Raw genomic sequence first — 20,726 nt, 5'->3', positions numbered from 1 at the left:
GCGCATGAACGCTCCAAGAGAGAACCACAGGCTGTTGAATATGCCAAACTCGTTAGTCGACTCATTGGTCTGTATCTGCCCATCCTCGTACTCTTCAGTGTGCCACTCATATGGGCTGAAGCGGCTGACCAAGAACAGCACCACGCTGACACCAATGTAGGCAAAAACAATACACATCCAGATCTCATATGCCAGTGGGTCCAGGAAAGAGAAAACTCCTGGTTTGGATTTCTGAGGCTTCTTTATCATGATAGAGATTCCCAGGGACATGAAGGGTTTGGAGAAGTCAATCACCTCCTCTCGTACCAAAGTGATGGTCAGAGGAGCCACTGCAATGTCTGCTTTCTATCAAACCAAAGTACAAAATCAAGCAAAACAGGACAAAAATGATTAAATGTACTTTAATGGGATTTCACAACAATACCCCTTACAATTAAAGAACCAGAATAAGTGGCATGTAGTGTTAATCAAGGTCTTAAGTTACCTGTTGTTAAAGATAACTCACCCCATACACTAACTCTCCAACCATCCCATTCCAGATTTTGGTCTCTGCATCTCTGGCTCCATATTTCCCATCACCCACTATTTTCAGTTGATATTTGAAGCCGCAGTGCTTTGCTATCTCCGCAGCCAGATCTACACAGTAACCCTCGTAGCGCTCATTGTCCACAAAAAGGTCGGCGTTCTTTTTCAGCATTACATATGGAGCTTCCTGAAGGACAGAGACAGAAACAGAAAACACTGTTCAGCACAAGAAGTTTGAATTACAATGTAAAAAGCAGCTTCAAAGACAAGGGCTTCACATGAGGGTGACAGGTCATTTTGAATCCAAGAGGGCACTGGTCTTAAACAAAGCACATCCTTGTTGCTGGTCTGGTGTTATTCTGGTTGTCAATCTGAAGCCAGAATTCATACAGAAGTGCCATGCTACAACAAAAAAACAACTATCCTCTCCTTTCTGGGAAATATAATCTTATAAATATCATCATATCACCAAATTAAGTCTAAATCAAATAAAGATATAAATGATTATTGTGGCACCATATGTTGGACCAGGAGCGAAGTGTTTCCCCATCTACTTAACACCAGAAGGGAGACACTGGAAAGACAATTAAAGCAGTTTATACTTAATTATGCAGGCTTATATTATAATATTTACCAAGATGGTGGTGACAATAACTGTTTTGTTTTCCATTCCTGTTGTGTCGTTGGCAAAGACATCAGATTTGGTGACAGCCATTTTGTCAACTTCATTCCAGTATCCAATCTGTTGGGAAAAAATCAATATTAGCCATGAAAGCAACATATGTATGATTAATCTTGGGTGCTAAATGTGCTGCTTTACATAATGTGACCCACAAATTTAACTAAACTATATATATATAAATCTAGAATTGAATTTATATTTAGACATATATATTTAACTTAATTTCTAGAGAAGAGGACAGACCACCCAGATGCTTACCTTTACAGGGCCGTTAGTCTTCAATTCCATGATGTTTACTGAGTAGTTGACTCGCTTGCCATGTTGATCAAACTGGATGTTACCTGTCAGGCCTTCCACACGCACCTTTAAGACAAAAAATCAAACATGTCATCCTCAAGCTGACTTTCAAAGTGTGTACACTAAGACTGCTCTGTCACATGGAAACAGCTTTTTGATATGTTTGGTATAATTTATCATACTGCTTCTGACTGACATGGGGACAATTTGCAGAATTTCAAGAGCTAAAAAAAGTCCCATAATCTGTCACTAATTCTAGATTCTTTAATAGTGAACAGATTCCAACATACGGTATTCCAGGAGGTCATCATCTTAGATTTCCATAAGAACATTCCACTAAAAGGATGAACATTTCCCTTTTATCTATGTCTCTGTCTCACTATGACTTGTCCATTTAAGCTTAGGAGTCTCTCAACCCTACCTAATGGCCATGAGGCACAGTGAAGATGGGTGTGCTGTTATTAAATGTGGTTTTATACTGAGCTAAAAAATTAGCAGAATATAAGACAGATCAGTGTCCAAATTGGAGAGGAGACTGCAGCAAAGACACAGCATGTGTTGCGACACGCACAATATTCTCCATCTCTTCTCTAATTGGCAGTAGTTTTGTCTTGTGCCTTAGCTTGATGTGTGCATTTCATGTCTGTTGCTCTGTCTTTTATTTTCATATGTTTGATCCCAATCCAGTGACTTGTCTTGTCCTCATGGGGTAGCCAAAGACTGCTTATCCTCATCTTGTATATGCATTTCCAGACTTCCTGTGTACCAGGTGATGGAATCAAAGCTAAGTACTGATCAAATTCTGGAGATGCTCTCTGAGAGTCTCTGAAAAAATCTCACCCTGGATACAGTTGACATCCCTCTCCATGATACCTCATAGCCAATAGGAAGAGTTCAGGGACTTTTCCCAAGCTCAGATAGACAAGTCATATGGGCAGAGATACAAAAAAAGGAAAATAAATACTTGCACTCAGCATCTTGTCCGTTGGTTGATTGTTCCTATAGACATCCAAAATAACCATAAAGCCTTGTTGCAATGCCATAGGTATTTTTCTTTGAAATATTTGTTTCAATTTTTTGACAGATACTTTTTCTGAGTGTATATCCTCAGATACTGATAGTAGTTCCCACTGTGTTAATTTCAGATAAAGTAAATGTTTTCTGAATATGAATAATATATGAAGTCTATATATATATAAGATTTTTTTGAGATCTGTTATCAGTTGCTCTTGGTCTGAAAGGCAGATGCACTTAAATTTTGACTTGTATACCAAGTTCAGAAACAATAGCTACAACCTGAAAAACAAACAAAAAAATTCACTTTGGCTGTCAGGCTTCATTTCTCAACAGGAGTAAAGCTAATCTTGCCTTGCATCAAAGCTCAGAGGACAGACCTCTGTTTCTCTTCTGAAGAGTAGCTGTCAGTATATTTGTGTGCGTCCACATGCATGGTAAAAACGTCAGTCTTTAATCAATCTCTGTGAAGTACTTTCTGCCTTTGTGGGTGCATTTCCTAAAGGAGATCTGCTGTTACCATGGCAACAAGTCTTTACCAACAAAAGGACGTGTGTATGTGCAATGTGTTACCTGTTTCAGTGCTCGCTCTATCTCGACTCCCTGAGCCCAGGGTACAGCGGGATTAGCCAGGCAGTCACCATTGTTGGCCCTCCTGGTGAAATCAATGCGCTGTTTGTGCAGGTAGCGGAAGGCCTCCGTCATCACCTGCACGGCATCGTAGGTCAATGCTGATGTGTACTAGGGGAAGACAATGGATAAAGATGTTAAGAATACTAAGATGTCAGAAATCTCTCTGCCTAACCCTAATCTCACTTAACCCTGATTTAGTTTATATATGTGCAATAGACTTTTGTTGTTTAAATAATGTATCAATGAACCAGATCCTACATGTTTCCTCACGAGAGCAATCATCTGCAGCTGAAAACACAGTTTTACTGCTGATTGATGAACATTTAGTACAGTGCCCCACTGTTTTAGGATGTTATGTAGCACTTTCAAGAAACTTAAACTACATGTTCGTGACCCTCTTGAGCAGAAATTAATGCGGTTGGGGTTGGAAGTAGTATTATAAGCCTTATCCTTTAAAGATGTAACTTTATATGTTGTTGCTCATAAATAGCAGTGACAGAGGTAAATATTTTAACTTTAAAGTTCTAACCTTAAATTCACATATCGAACAAATGAGGATAACCAACATGAGCCACTTTAAAAATAAAGTTCTACACACACACCATACCTCCTGCTCATTACCCTCCCTGTTAAGGCATCTTGTCCTTATCAGAGTGCATATTTTATGTCTGGTTCTGGTGGCCTTTTTTATTTTATATGTGTTGTATTTATGTTCTGTGCAACACTATGTTGTAAATGTCAGAGTGATTTTTCACCCAGACTTGAACCATTTGCAGCAGCCTGGCAATAAAAAAAAAATCTTGTTTTTTGGGATAATATTTTTGGTGATGGCTGATATTTCAAATGTGAGTAGTTTACAGTATCTCTGAGTTTGGAAACGAAGTGTGGGATGCATTTTCAGTTCCAAGAGAGCAGATATTAGTAACACCAAAGGGCTAGTATAGGCAGTAAATATAATAAATAAATAATTTCTCAATTCAATTTCACAACATCCTGATTTAATTTACATTGCATGCCTTTCAAATAATATAATTTGTATAAAAAATGCTAGCACTCAGCTCATGGGATGTTTGTTTGTGAAACAGTGCATGAGAATCTTTACTCAGAGATTTGTTTAATAATGCACACAGTGTGTATGTCTGAGTGTAAAGTTGGGCGATGCAGATGGAGGCAGCATGTTTTACTTTAAGGTTACAAAGACATTAGAGCAACTCAGGCACATTTAAGTGCTTACAAAGACATTTCCCACCAAGCAAATAAAGAAAAAGGAAAAAAAAGAAAAACACACATGCACTCAGGCATGCATGCATACTTAAACTCACCCTTATTTTATTGTCAGCACCAGGATACTCCTTTTCTTCTAAGGCCTCCCATCTCTGGTCAAACTTGGACACCAAAGGATCATCAAAATCAACAATCTGAAAGCCTGACACGTTGGCTCCGCCATACTGGATTTTGGATAGGTCCCCATCAATGAAACCCTGAAAACATCATTTAGACCCAGATTTTATCTCTCTATATGAGGGATTTTAAAAACATATAAAGTGATCACATGATCTGTAAACAAATAAGCTGTTTAAACTTACCAGATTGGCTATGATGTAGTGATAGCCTTTTACATGTCTGCCAATTGTGATGACCTGCATTATTATGAGACACACAAAAAAAAACCCCAGAAGTATAAGCTCCCACTGGAATAAAGAAATAAGTCTCAGGCAAAGAAAATAGCACAATAAAAGTCTCTGAAACCAGTTCTTCAAATACAGTTTTAAAATGACTTACCATATGCATGACAGCTAATTTAAAGCTTCTTTCTGTTACTATTATTTTGGAAAACATTCATTATAATTCCTTGATAGACCAAGAGTGTGGCAACCAGAGATAAGACAAGTGTATAAAATAATAGTTATATCCAAACTACATAAATCTACCATCAAATTCAGACATTTTAATTTGTCACAATCACATAGACACATAACACAGGTAACAGTCCTGGTTATTATCACGCAATTAAAAAAAAAGTGGCGTCAGTCACAAATACTGCTAGGCAGAGATATCCAATTCCAAATTCACCTACCTTATCAGTAAAGCAACAGAAAATAACATAAATATCTCAGCTATGTACCATTTTAGTATCTCATAAATGACACACCTGAAACTAATCCTGCTGCTTGACTGGCACCTCCGTTTGTCAGGACCGCCACTTAAAGCATATTTGAATAATAATGTTGCGTATCTCCTACGTAAATGTCTTTGACATGAAGCAAGGAACTTCCACCTGAATGGATTCTGTTTTTCCCCGATAAACAGGCACCGAGGCTGTGGGCATTGATTTCATTCAGCATTCAGTTAAACAGACGTTGGCATGCTTTAAATGGTAATCGATAAGGCTCTCTCTCGGGTAAAAAGTGGAGTAAAAAAAACATGTTTATGTGCATCTGTTTTGCCTTTAATTGGAGTGTTGTTTATAGCCTGAATGAACAATTAGTGTAATTGTTATGGTGCCTTTCTGCATCTGCTGGACTGCTGGGTCCATGTGACAAGGTTGTTTTTCTAAGTGCTGTTTCAAAAGCAAATATTTTGGCTGAATATCACTTTTGTCCTACAGGAGAAATTAAAGGACAATAGGGTTGTTAGCATTTCCTGCATTTACTTACTTTAAAAAAATACTGCAGACAATTTCCTACACTTCCTTATTTTCTCTTCTTCTTGACATTAAATATTATGACGAAATACAAAGAACATTGTGCCAATTATATGCTTTAATAGTGTTAAATCAAGCTTTAATTTCAGGGACTGTAAAAGTGTCTCGGTTTGGTTTGTCTACTTGACTGAGATATGATTTCCTTAAAGCAAGACTATAAAACTCTTGAAAGATTGGAAAACACATTCTTGATCTTTCGCTTCTCTTGAAGTAAATTGTGTAATTCATAAGCAATACAATTTACCAATTCTCAATCCAATGCAATCAGGGTGTTTTCTGCCACAGCCTTACGTGGTCTGGTATGACCAGTAGCATATGGTGACCATTTAGCAAAAGTTACACAGTCTCATTTTCAGGTGGGTCCTGATTTAATCACATTGTTGAGAACCAGAAAGCACAGTGAGTGTGGATTATGATGATCTTTCCATTTCATTGCTTTCTGAACCAAATGCGATAACTTTGACTTTGATGATCCAGGAAGGTTCCCAAACCATGCATTCATAACATATCTGATTAAACTCTCCAAAACAGCCTAATAAAATAAAAATGTACAGATGTAATCTATGTAATAAATGCATTCTCTGGAGGTGTGAGAATATGAATATTCCAGGTTGATTACAGTGCTATCAATATGGACACCAAGATACTTATAGGACTGAACTGGTGTAATTGGCTGGTTATGTATAACCACCGGACTGTGATCACCAACTTCTTTGGGAGGTTTGTATCATTATGCCTATATAGTAAACTGGGAATTTGACTAATTGAAAATATAGTTGTGTGAGTGCCTGGATGACGACACATAAGCATGGATCTGTATACAATGTAAAAAAAATAGGTAAGCTGACACAGCCTTGTGGAGCTCCAGTACTGATATTTTTTAGCTAAGACAGACCAACACCCTGACCAGAGCAACACATTCTCAATCCCAACTCGTCACATATGGACACTTTTTAATGCCCTGGGTACCCCTTTAGCATAGTTTTTTTATGTGTAGGGCTCCACGGTCAAGTTAGCAACCAAATGTGCTGCGCCCGGTCAAGTTAGCAATAATAAATATGCATCCTTTCAAATTAAAACTAGTGGTTAATGTCATGAAACGCCACGTTGTTAACATTAGCCCTGTAACATGACACTACAGAGCTTCCCCCATGCATTGAATTATGATGCTAAGTGTTCAAATCAGAGCTAAAATTTTAAAAAAGCAGCAGAGCATAAGCAGTACTTGTCCTCAAGATGTTTTTTTAAAAAGTGCATAATGGTAGTATTAGCATAAGCTGTGTACATAAGTATTGGTGAAACGACAATAAATCTAAATTGAACATTAGAAAGTAAACAGGTCCGATGTAATGTAACGTTAGCTGGCTGCCCTGCCTGCATCACTATAGGCTAGTAAACAAATCGCTCCACATTTATTTTTTACCGTTACATCCTTTCTTGAAGGCTAAGTCAACACTTTGACATAATAATGGTACACATGATAGTAACATGGGTCACGTTTGTAAGGTGAACTGTGAACTGAAATGTGGAAAGCGATACAACTTTGCACCGGATAACATTAGCAACTGCTTGGCGTTAGCCTGTGAGCTAACTTGACATTCTCCATCACCTTTCTGATGTTCACTGTGTTTTACTCAACATCATCTGAATCTCGTTTGGTCTATTGTGTTTCAGCACATAAAACTTGATTGTTGTTTTCATTCTTATGTGAAGTCTGTGTTTTGCTGGGAGACGGTTGTTTTATGGTGTTAGTGGACTGCATGTGCTGCGGTGTTGTCGCTGTAGTCTGAGAGCCTGAGGAGTGCGCACAGGGCTGCATCCGACCCAGTGTCCTCACATTAAAATCAGAATACTGGTAGATGCAAGCAACAGAGAAAACAGGCGTGTGCTTCATTTCTAAGTGAGTTTTGAGCCCATTGACAATAAGTAATTTCATTGAAAAACTACATACAGCCCTCTAATATTAATGTTAATAATAATCATAATAATAATACATTTGATTTATTTAGCGCTTTTCTAGGTACTCAGTGACACTTTATAGGATCATCCGTACACCATCTTTCTCTATAAGAAAACTATAATGGGTCTAATTTGCTGTTCACATCTGCTTTCAACATAGACACCACACATTTCTCAAGACATTCCATCACAACTGACGTTAGAGCCACCGGTCTAAAATCATTGTTTTCAGTTGGATTGGCTATTTTAGGGACAGGAATAATTACAGTCTGTTGAAAAACAGGGCACATGCTGGTGTTAGCTCTTCTGCACAAGTTTTAACAAGAAAAGGTGAAATGTCTGTCATGTCCCATAGCCTTCTTTAACGAAACATGTTTGAATAGAATGATTGAAATAAACTCTGCACTCTACCTGATCCATGATGTCTTTTACTTTGTCCTGTTCACAGTCCAGGATCACCCTCCTCTCTTTCTTGTTCTCCAGATCTTGGAACAGTGAGCGGTAGGCCTCATCCTTCCTCTCGTCTTTAAGGTTTCCCACATTGATGGCTGTCACCTGCCACTTCCTCTCTGCTGCTGTGTCAAGAACAACCTGCAGCGTTGTCAGGCCTGAGGATGGAAAGAACGTGGATTCAAAACAATATGCACACTCTCTGTCTGACTTATTCATGGTATCCTTTGGGATTGAAGACTTTTGGAGTTTTAGAGACATCCTGCTGACAAATGGGACCAAAAACGTTTTCGCACATTGGAAAGGTAGGGATAAAGAAGATATAATGCACAGTATCTGTCTCTTTGTTGCCCTTTCTGCTGAAGCAATGCATTTAATTCAAGATTTCCCTAAAAGAATGGTTGTAGAACATTTTGTGTGCTTATAGTATGGGCACTGCCACATACTTTAGACATAGCCACAAACAAGGGAAGTCATGGTGAAAGAGCAATGAGAGAAGCAGAAAAAAAAGAACATAAACTCAAAACAAATTATGTAGCAGACAATTCTTATTCACAACCATTGTTGAACATTTTATTGCAGATTGGCTGCATTCACTGTCTGCTTAGTCAAGGATGTTTTACAGAGACTCAATGCCTTATGTAAAGAGCTCATCATGATGAATCACGGGTGTTCTGGCATGAACCTGACCAACATGTGGGAGGAAAGTGGGTCTAACAATACACTTGACTGCATCAATACCAAAAGTTTTATATTCCTGATTTATGACTGCAGTTTTGAACAGAATTATTCGAAAACAATTTCACACAACAATCTCAACTTACAGGTCCACTTACTTGCTTGTTTTCACTTTATCACATAGCTTTCATCAGCATATAAAGCTCCATAGCCATGGAACTATAGATGTTCAAACTTTCCATTATTTTCATTACTTCTCATTATTCTGAGGACTTTTTACAAAGTGAAGAATAAACTTTCAAGCTCAATGTTTGAGCCAACATGGAGAAGTCCAGAAGTGGATGAGTGTATGATATGGTCAAAAGCTCCAAAACAAGTGAAAAAACTGACTGACATCCTATGCAGTATGCATGTAAGTGTTTAATCTTTACCCAAAACAGAAAAATAACATGATACACTGAAGAATAGACATATTATGTCACATCTGAGTAATTCATTTACATGTAACAATGTCTGTTAAAGGCAAAGACTACCCATTCTAAAACTTATATTTCTAACACCCTCTCTATCTAGTCTCACAGCTGAATCTCTCCTTATATTGATCCCTGGTCTGCAGCAGGCAGTTGGAGAGCAGTTTGATAAAAGGGTCGAGTGTTTCATTCAGCCTTGCTACAGCAAGGTGAATTACAGATGTAATCAATTTCATGCGACACAGCGGTGGTTTTATGATGGTGGGGAGGAAAATGGAGGCTTGCAGTTTTATCTGAATGAACTATACATCATTATTACAGTGAGGGCGTAATGGTGTGGTTACATTTGACTGTTTCATCAATGCTTATTAAATTATATAATTCAAATTTAGAGTGATTAACAGTGACGTTAAGGACAAAAGGAAAATGTTAGAGTAAATGTTAATTCTGCATCAGTGGTGTTTAAGGTTACATTAATTAATAAATACATTTGACAAGATTAGTGTCTATGAACTGTGTGTGAGGGTGTGGCTGCCACTGAGTTAAGACCCACAAAATCATTATAAGATCACTAGACCGCTGTTTATAGAATTCTAATTATTTGGCTTACTTTTTCGAATCTGCTGTACAACAGTCCACTCTAGATATTATCCTCTTTGTTGCTGATCTAAATCCGGAACTCAAGCAAAGGCTCCAGTGATTTTTCCCTCTGTCTTACAGACTACTGATGCATATTACTCTTGCATAAGAATGGCTTAATGACACTTTTGTTTAGAATGATATGTCACGGCTTGCAGCCAACATTATGCCAACCAATATAACAGGCATGACACCACAGCACTGGAAATTAAAGATCTAACCCTAAATTGCCCTAGATTTAAAAGGTCACGGGAGAATAAGGTGACATGAACTAGCGTGCAAAGTAGAATTATATTATTCAACAATTTGAGAAGGCATTGAAGTAATCACAACTGATATACATTCACCAGATACAGAGCAGCATTAGCATTCATTTTCTGTTTCTGACCACCTGATAAATGTAAACCCAATATTCACACTCCTTTTAGCTCTGTTTTGCTTTCCACTTACTCCTGAGTGAAATATCTGCTTTTTTAGCTGTTACATGCTCCACTGTGTTCACCATCTAAGGCTAAGCTCTGACTGTAGCCACAGCAACTGGCTGTGACCACATGATGAGTGGCTGGCTTTACCTGGCTGTGGAGATGGCCACAAAAAAAAACACTGATTATTTCAACTTTAAGGTTAGAGCCTAATGACAGGCAATTAAACACTTAATGTTAATGAAAAGATCAATGCTGTAGTTAAAAAATGATTTTAATTAGGTCTGTGAGGGGTCTACTGTTCACCACTTAATAATGGCGTCGCAGATGGGTGTCTCTGTGTTTTGGTGCATGCTGTTTTGTCTGTAAATTCAGTTTTCTGCTGCGTTACACAGAGCTGCCTCACCACAGAATAGTTAATGAACATCAAGGACACATCGCCAGCGGATCTATTTAACTTTTCATGTGTCATCAGTGGAATTATTGGACATTCTGTTGAAAGGCGCTCTCACCTTTGCTCATGCAGTGAAACAACAGAGGAGAGGGGAAAGTCTCTCGCACACTGTTACTGGGAATATTTCCCTCCAACATGCACTCACAGTGCAACAAACTGGATGAACTTCAGCTACTGGTGGGGAAAAGAGTGACTTTTATTCATTTATTCATTAATTTTACATCAACAGCGGCTGATGTAACCATGTAACAGTGATTCAACAGCACTGTTCTTCTGATCTGGAATCTTTGTCATGATCTGTAAAAGTCTACTCCCCCGGTGTGTTTGCTTCATTTACTTTGGTCAGTGTTGACATTTCACCGCAGGCCAATGTGCAGTAGGCACAGCGCACGCTCGCTGACCACGTACTGTTTGTGGAATGGACAAATCCGGACTCTTTAGTTATTGTCCTTGTGACTTAAACAAGTGAAGTGGAGACAGGATCAAGTTTAGGGAGTCAAACGATGACTGACACTCCCCTCTATCAAGAGGCTGTGGTCCATCAGGACCAAAACAATAACAGTTTCATTCCATCTGCAGCTGGCCTCATCAAGTAAGTAAATAAGTAAGTAAAGTTTATTTGTATATCACCTTTCACAGATAAAAATCACAAAGTGCTTCACATTAAAATGTAATACAATACAACAAAGTAAAATACAATGCATAAGAAATTTTAAATACAGATGGAAAGCATAGAACCTACTTGAATAGCAGTGTCTTCAGTTGCTTTTTAAAATAATAAACAGAATTCACACAATGTAGAAAGGGAAGCAATGCATTCCACAGCCTAGGTGCCACTGCTTAGAATGAACGATCCCCTCTGGTTTTAAAATGAGTGTAGGGAACCACTAACAACCTCTGACCTGATGACCTCAGGCTACGGGTATGAGTATGAAGCTGTATCAGCTCAGAGATGTTGGGAGGAACTTGACCGTGCAGGTCTCTAAAAGTAAGAACCAGGACTTTAAATTGAACTCTATACTGGACTGGTAACCGGTGAAGTGCAACTAAAACAGGTGTGACGTGCGCTCTTTTGTTTATGTGAGTTAAAAGCCTTGCAGCAGAGTTCTGAACAGCCTGGAGACGGTAAAGATCCTTCTTGCTCAACCAAGTAAAAAGACTGTTATAGTAATCTAAATGAGAGGAAATAAAAGCATGAATGATCATCTCCAACTCACCCTTTGACACCAGTGTTCTTAATTTGGATATATTCCTTAGTTAGAAGAAACAGTTTCTGACTAATTGTTTAGAATGCTACTCTAAGGACATCGCAGAATCAAAAACAATACAGTGCTGAATAATTTTGCACGCCCAATTTTTCAGTTTTTTATTTGTTAAAAAAGTTTGAAATATCCAATAAATTTTGTTCCACTTCATAATTGTGTCCCACTTGTTGTTGATTCTTCACAAAAAATTACAGTTTTATATCTTTATGTTTGAAGCCTGAAATGTGGCAAAAGGTCGAATAGTTCAAGGGGGCCGAATACTTTCGCAAGGCACTGTACCTAAGCTCCTGAGGCTCGGCTCGACAGACGAGCCTAAGTCACCAATATGGTGTTTAACCTGAGGGATTCTACTTCCAGGGGCGCTAATCATTGTTTCTGTTTTCAAGGTGTCACATAACCACTAAAATATGTCACTGAATTGACTAATTATCTGTCCTAGAGTAAATATATACAAAAGGAACAGGATGGGTCCCAAGACAGAACTCTGAGGTACCCCACACAACAACCCTGCAGTTTCAGACATGATCTGATTTACATAAACATTAAAACAAGGCCCGAGACCTCCACTGATACTGACGCTCATACCCCTGAACCCACCACTTTAAGATACATACTGTAAATGTTTGCACATATAAATCCGATTTAAATATGTTGCATATCTATGCACAAATCACCTTTGTACATATATTCTTTATTATGCTTTAATATTTTTTCTATCTTTTCTGTTTTACATTTTATATTTATATATTTTATGTTTATTGTTATGCACCAAGTCACCCTACTTGGCATTAAAGCTGATTGTGATTCTAATTAATGGACTCATTATTTTCTGCTTTTACACTGAGTATTTGATGTAAATAGTGAGGTGCAAAATAAAAGACCCAGGTTGTAAAAATGTATTTGCTTTTCTTTCCTCTTTATTCTTTCCCTTTTTTGTTCCTATCTTTTTGATCCAACTGGTAGTACAGAAATATCAAAGATAAGGTGAGATGCATTTCTAAAAGTCTGTCTGAGAACATATCTGCAGTGAGCCAAAGGAATGCAAAAAAGAACGCTCAGAGCGCCCACAGACATACATTCATTATCTAAACTGACTTATTGACAACAGCTGACAATGGTGGTGTTGGTTCATCCATTAGTCTCAATGTGCTAATAGAATTTATTATAACCAGTGGCAACTCTATTGCTTCTTCTCCCTCAGCTCCATCTTTGACTGAGAAACACCCACACACACATCCTTGCATCATTTACCAACCTGCTCAGTCACTTACGATCTCTCTCTCTTTCTCTCTCTCTGTCTCTCTCCACACTTCGGTTGCCATGGGAATGAGTTCATCACACTGACCTAATTAGACAGCCATGCAATGATGAAATATGCACAATAGGCCCTTTAGTGCCATTGTGGATGTACAGTAGAGACAGCGGGTCAGAGTTAGGATTAGCATGAGGACAGTCTAAAGCAGCTGGTTGACACCTGCCCTTTGATTTTGGAGAGGTACAGTATTTGATTCTGCTGTCAGTAACAGCAATGCTGACTTGGAAGATTAGCAATGGATTCTGTGAGATGAGGAAGAAGAGCATGTGGAAAGAAATGAGAGGGAGGGTACAACATAAGGGCAACATTGTAGATAGATCAAGTGAAGACTATGTGTGCGAGGGGGAGTTTCAGTGATGAAAAACAATTGAGAGTTAACAATAATACAGAGCGGAAATGCTCTAAATTCATCTAAGCAATTGGCACTACACAGCCTAAACACTAGTGTATAGATAGCATACTTGTGATCCCACTTCTTTGAGTAGATTCACTTCCTATTACCTTAAGCCACCCAGGGAATTATTTTAATGTTCTGGTAAGCCATCTTTGGGAATTCTTTAAGTATCATTCAACGGCCTCAAAGTGCTTTTTGAAAGTGATCCCCAAACTCCTCATTTTAGTGTCCTGAAAATAAAAAATGTTTCATTCTATAATAGGAAGTAATAAAGGGGCTTAAGAAGTGTAACCTTAAAGCTGAGCATCCCTATATGACAAAATGAAAAAATACTTCCTCTATTGTAACTGGATAGTATTGAGGTCTTAATTCTATTCTTCCATTGCAGTAACAGTATTAAAACTCTATCTGCAGAAGAGATTTCCTTTTCAGTGCTGGATGCTCCCTTTGTGCTGCAGGAGACTACATTGTTCACCAAGGGCACAAGTCACAGAATCACAATTAGCAGACGACTGAATGAAATTACTTACATGACACAGCAAAGCAAGTTAGCACAGAAGAAGCTGCAGTTATTGTCTTTACGCTTTACACTTGGCCTTCTATCACTCTGCTTTCTGCCATTTTACAGTGACATGTTGTGTGATGTTCAAACACTAGATGTGAAAAACACCAAAATGTTAAGGCTGAGAATGTATTGTGTGTAGAACCATTCAGACATTCAGTCTGCTAAATATATTAAAATTTTCATACCTATAACAATGTTGAATAGAAAAAATCCTTGATGAAAGGGATCAAAGAATAGAGAGAATAGATTTAAATACGAAGTAAGTCTGGTTATTATAATTTGAAGTTGGATAATTTTTCATCTTTGACTACCTTGCATAAAATCAATCCATGATCTTGCAGTATTGCAATTGCAGGTGCACAGGCTTAGCTTAGAGACACTTTTAGTTCTGATAACAAAATTTGATATAGAGATTTTTTTAAATCAATTATTGCTGTAATAAAGACTTTTTGTTTATGTTATTGACATAAATTAATAAATTAATTTTGAGCCGCAACTTCGAAGCATCTCTTTATTGTCTTGGGAAAGGTCTGTGCGTCTAAGCAACTGATAAACCGGGATGTTGGTGATTCTTAACATTGTTGTATAACTTGTGAATAGATAATCACCAGTTTAGATCTACTAACCAGGTAGGTACTGTATGTGTGTATGTGAGGGTAAGTGGGGATTATCTGTATCCTCAGTATAGAGCACCATTGTCCCAGAGGCCAACAGTACAATAGTGGGTAGCTCCCAGATGAGAATGTGAGTTTACTGTGTGAATGTAAAGTTGTGCAGAGGTGAAAAAGGTCAGATGTGAGAAACAAATAACTGTAAGTAAAACCTTGGATACCACATGGTTATGGTGTGGGAGGAATAGAATATGCCTTAAGTATTTAGGGCTTCTCAAAAAGATTATTTATTATAAAACCAAAACTGGTTGTTGCAAACACAAATCTCAAAATTTGTTAAAGACCATTACAAATTGTTTGTAATTTCTTCAAATTTGATATACTGCCTCCCAAATCCAAAACCTTCCCTTTTATAAGTTTTGGTGCAGTTTGTGGTGCTTTCTGTTGATGCAAAAAATTCTTAAACTTAATCTTTCTACTAATGAAAGTTCATGTAATACAATACAAACTCTTTGGTAAGATACACTCTGGTGGCTGGGGAATCATAAAAAGCCTATCAGAAGAAGCCCAGCTCATTTCCAGTTTAAGGGTTCAGATGCAAGGCCGAAGATTTGGTCTTAACATTGGAACGGAACCACCCGATCTGAAACATATGACTTCACTCCATAGATAATGTGAACAAGTTTGCTCAAATTCTGGTAGGGACAATTCTGTCCCAAGGTATTAGTAGAGACATGTCCCTACCGTCCAAACCTACACCCTTGGTTATATGTCATGACTTTTGAAGAAATTGCCTACAGAAACTGAGCACACAGTTTTAGCTGTGAAGCCAGATGCAGCTTTTATAGTACTCAGTATTCATATCATAAATACATAAAGGAAATAAATCACACCTCTATGTAACAAGTGTGAAAGTCCACAGTTGTAGGGCACATCACCTCTACTGTATGTCAAAGATGACTCTGACTGACTCCCCTACCTCTGATGTTACATAAAACAGACATTCAAACATAAGAGGTGCTATAGCTGATGTATTGTATGTGACAAGCTGTTTGTCATGAATCAAAACGCCCTTTACCTAGATTTATATGTGCTTTGTTACACGCATAGTTTTTTGGATATAACAGGTGGTTATTCTGAAATAATCAGTTTGAACATAATCTTTGGACTGCATGAAGTCAAAGCATTGCCCCCTTTTTTGAACGAGACACATCAAAAGTGGGCAACAGCAAGAAATGTAATTCCATGTTGGGGAATAAGAAAAGGTGCTTTTCAAAGAGACAAAATGGTGTCCATGACTTACCTCGATCACTGTCGTACAGGTAGGCAAACTTGTCCCACTTGTAGTACTCGATGAGGCTGAGGAGGGGCCCCTTGATATCAGGTCTCATCTGGATGATAAACTGCTGATTTCCATCCAGAGGGAAACTGGGCGTTATGAATGAGACATGGAGCGTCCCACAAAATGATGTGATGGTGTTGACAGACTTCTTGTCGTAGAATCCGAAAATGGCATACACTCCTCTTGAGAACTGTGAACAGACTGTAGAAGAGAATAGAGGTTTGTTAAGGTATGCTGTTTGATCTTTAACACAGATCCTCTACATCTTGATGTCTATTGGGTAAAAATGTCCTTGTAGTGTTTTCTTCATGCAAGGAATTATTTTGTCAGAACAATTAAATTTTCGCTTTTTTAAAAAAAAAACTCTTCCGACATTTGTTTGTGATGCTTTCACAGCTCTCTGCCATAACTGCCATAACAAAACAATGTATATATCCAAGAGCTTTATTGCAGTCCTTTAGTGCACATTAGGGCTGCACACAACTATTAAGGGACGTCTCTTCTGTTTCTTCTTCGGCAGATTAATGGATAGCTTTCCATATCCTCTGCCATGAGAGAGCTCATATTCAACAGTAACGATCCACTGTACACCAGATTTTTTGATACAGTGGGATTAAGAGATGTTAAGTATGAATCAAGCATTTACCAAAACCGCAAATTCATTCTTCAAGTAGGATATCCACGATGTGCAGTAATGTTGTTTTGTGTTTGATTGCTGCTCAGACAGAAAATGATTTCATGAGTATATGTCTCAGGGCTGATATACTACAGTGTTCTGTTTCACCACCACCTATTAACAGTAGATGTGTCCACAGTGGTTTATATAACATCCTTAATACATATTCTTTGGAGGTCATTTAACCTAAATGACTGCCTTTGTTAGGAACATTTTAGGGTACGCAATGACGACTATGTGTGTTTGCATCAGATTATTTGTATTATATCCTCATCTTGTTGACTGTGGAAAATCATCTTTGTTCAATAATTCATGACTCGTGCCCAGGTACATACACTATAGTACCTTTGCTGACTTCTAACATTCCTTATGCACAGACCAGAAAAGGGCACTGTGGACTGAAGGTAAACATGAGTGCTGAATGTTTCAGTAATCCTGAGGTTGCAGGCTGTTTCTCAAACATTGTACTGGGGTCAGCACATGTTGCTTGTAAATGTGTATTGATCAAAATTAAGTAAATCAGGCTTACTGACTTGGACATATGTGTCCTCCAATGGAATTAAACTAATGAGTCATTTCCCTTTTCCAGAATATAACTGGGATAACCTGCTGACAAAGGGAACTAGAGTAAATGTATTGGAATGAGATAATAGCCCTAATGTTTCACACATACACCCACAGTGAGTATTTTAACCAAATCCAGTTACCCTTGATTTTCACCCACCATGGATGACTTCACTGACATACACACAATGAGTACTCTTTACAGCCACTTTCTTGTACTGTTAAGCACTGAGCAGCTTCATTAGTGAAGTTTGGGTCGAAATTAACAGCTCATTAAAATTTGTCTCTGGCGAATGAATCAAGCAGCCTGCAGTATTCGGTCTTTGTCTTCATTCTCAAACTTTGTCCCTGCTGAACAAGACAGACTCACTTGGACCATGAAGAGCTTAAATTAAACTAAAACAAATTCCTCCTGTCCAAAGGAGCTTGGAGGAGTTATATTTTGGGCACCCATGGTTCCTGAAATAAATGTCCCATTAGTTGTATAGATAATGGTACAGTGAGTGACCAACAATTGTATCACTTTAAAGGCTTGGATGGACATGAAACTCTGTTTTAATCATCAATACAAAAGACAAGCATCTGCATTAGAAAATACCTGGTTCTTTGATAAAAAACAGTGTTTTGTTCCCACTACAATGACTAGAATTTCTGAGTTTGCTACAGCTCTGATTCAGGCCTCTTCTCCATAGCAACACCATGCTAAAAAGTTACACTGTCACACTGCCTTCTCTGATTAAAAGCACATCTAAAGTGTGTTCTTTTCCACCTGCAACCATAAACCAGACCAGCACATACAGGTAATCCATAAGCCAGGCCCCTATTTGGGGATAGCAAACTGATCCTATACATTCATGATTACAGTTTTGACAAGTTTGTATGTATTAATTTCACCCTAAACAAACCTTTGTTTAATAGACATGTCTAATAGTTATTTTGCTACCTTGCTTGAACCTGAGCCTTTTTGATATTTTAATAAATTAAGGTTGATCAGTCAGCCTTTATGTCCTTGCAGTGTTCCCGTCCAAGTGGATCAATGACCCAACACAGTGGCCAGATATTTCTTATTCGGATATCTATACATATTTGACTGAATCACCAGACTGAGATTTAGTTTAAAATGACAGTCTGATGCTGCTGTATACTGTACGACTGTATGACTGTACTCCAGCAAGCTAGCTATCTCCAGTAGTAACTGTCACCAGCATCATTTACAATTTACCACACTGACTTCTTATATGCCTCAAATCTCAGTGGGAAAGCCTTGGTAATTAATACAATTGTTTTTAGTTTCTTATTCAGCATGATTTAAATGACAGAAGCTACTTCATATTCATTGTCATCAAAATTTAATCTAAAATGCTGCCAGAATGAAGAATAATCATTCTCTGGAGAGGATCGGATCATCACCAGGAGTGGATGGGTACAGGTTATTCTCCATATACTGTAAAACCTGGGGGTTCAAAAGGGTTAACACTTGTTGACACTATGCCGTTCTGGTCTATACCCAACAGTGTTGTGAGTGAGATTGTTATTTGTTCACTTCAAACGCAGATTTTCTACCGAGCTATTCACCCAAACCCCATAATCAAAATCTTCTCCATCCTTAAGGCTAGTTCATCCCCTGCTGCCTTTTAGCCCTCAGAGTCTCGAAACATGCAGAGCTCATCAAGAATGGGCCAAAATCAGGGGGGCACAGTCAGCTTTCATCCACTGCCAGTATTCGTGTGCTTCCAAAATCTTTACTGAGCCCCCGACTCGAGCAATTAAATGTTCACAGTCATCCGAGACAAACCGTTAACAGCAGTCCCATCACCTCCATCAGTCTGTGGCACCATCCCTAATCTTTTTAGCAGATGACAGTGGCTAGTAATGTAGCCACAGAGAGATCAGACCTCACTAATCCAATTTCATTTTTGTCTAACTGGGAGCTCATAGAACCCAAAGTGTGTCGTCTGTTAACTGTTGTAGTCTAATAATGATGATTATACAGAAATTATTCTGTATAATTCAATGAAGGATGAAACATTCCTCAGAGGAGAGTTTAGGTTACATCTTAATCAAGTCATGGCACTCGTATTTTGTGTGGCAAAGCATGATAATAATGGGACTTCTAACTTTATGTTGGCAAAGCTCACATTTGAAGGAAACAAAACATCATATCCTATTGGACATCATAGAACATAATAAATAAATTCTAGCACTGCTCATTGCCACCCCTAAAACTAATAGAGCTGTAGTGTTTCCTTCTGTCTCTGTGTCATGTCTGTCCATTGTCATGTTTCTAGGGCTTTCTTTGCTGACACTCTCTTGCTGGTGAGCTTGCTGAGTTTGCCCAGGATTAAAACTCTCTGAGCTCATGCTTAGAGACTGGATATCCCCATAACTATGCTGTGGCTTATACGGGATCAAACAGTTTGACAACATGTTACTTTATTACCATATGGTAATTTACATCCAGAGCTCATGCACTACTCATTTCTCAATGCAATGACTGCTCAGGGAGGAATTTGCTGGCTCTGAAATGTGACAGCAAAAGAATGAAGAGCAAGAGGTTTTTAATGGGCGAGACATCTACGTGTGCCTCGTCAATATGGAATTTAAAAATGTTCAATTAAAGAAGAAAAGCCAGTCACAAAAAGTCACTTACAAACAGTGAGTATTGCAGAAAAAGCCATTATGCCTCTGTCACATCTGACTGCTTTTCAATGAAACAAGAGACTATTTGCCCTCAGATATCCCCCTATAAACACAGAAAAAAAGAAGCAACTGGATAAATCTTATTTTTTAGTGTTGACGAAGTCCCCCTAATTAGGCACCAAGAGTAAAATGTTGAAACAAATCTTATTATTGCTAACTGCTGGGTCTGTAAGCTGTGGGATGGACCTAGATTTCCCTCTATATATTTATGTTAAAAAAGTTTTTTTTTAAAAGCAGCACTTAATCTGCGAATGTTCAAGTAAGATAAACACACTGTCGACTTGGGAACTCATAATCCTAACATTGTAGTTACAGACAATAATGCATAGCGCATAATATATGTGTCTGTGTTAGGTTGTGGTTGTTG

At 38.2% G+C, this 20,726-nt stretch overlaps 1 protein-coding gene across 6 annotated transcripts in view; it reads right to left on the bottom strand.

Moving 5' to 3' along the window:
• Window positions 1-20,726, bottom strand: part of gria2b (glutamate receptor, ionotropic, AMPA 2b) — a 54,149-nt gene that overhangs the window by 8,230 nt on the left and 25,193 nt on the right. For all 6 annotated transcript variants that reach the window (XR_005442025.1, XM_038700105.1, XM_038700101.1 and 3 more), the window contains exons 3-11: window positions 16,381-16,620; window positions 8,226-8,422; window positions 4,738-4,791; window positions 4,474-4,632; window positions 3,092-3,259; window positions 1,466-1,570; window positions 1,160-1,267; window positions 506-712; window positions 1-345 (exon numbers count right to left, since the gene is read on the bottom strand). The exon at window positions 1-345 is cut by the window's left edge and continues 23 nt beyond it. Coding sequence is in view for 5 of the 6 variants with exons in the window: in XM_038700105.1 (XP_038556033.1) it covers window positions 1-345; window positions 506-712; window positions 1,160-1,267; window positions 1,466-1,570; window positions 3,092-3,259; window positions 4,474-4,632; window positions 4,738-4,791; window positions 8,226-8,422; window positions 16,381-16,620 (1,583 nt within the window). In the remaining variant the exon portion in view is untranslated. The remainder of the gene's footprint in view (window positions 346-505; window positions 713-1,159; window positions 1,268-1,465; window positions 1,571-3,091; window positions 3,260-4,473; window positions 4,633-4,737; window positions 4,792-8,225; window positions 8,423-16,380; window positions 16,621-20,726) is intronic.

This window comes from Micropterus salmoides, unplaced genomic scaffold, assembly GCF_014851395.1.
Source record: "Micropterus salmoides isolate LMB-PRFRI ecotype aquatic unplaced genomic scaffold, ASM1485139v1 Ms_hic_scaffold_5, whole genome shotgun sequence".
NCBI classification, from domain to species: Eukaryota; Metazoa; Chordata; class Actinopteri; order Centrarchiformes; family Centrarchidae; genus Micropterus; species Micropterus salmoides.
Note: the sequence above shows the minus strand (reverse complement) of the source record. Positions and strands in the feature narration are given on the sequence as shown.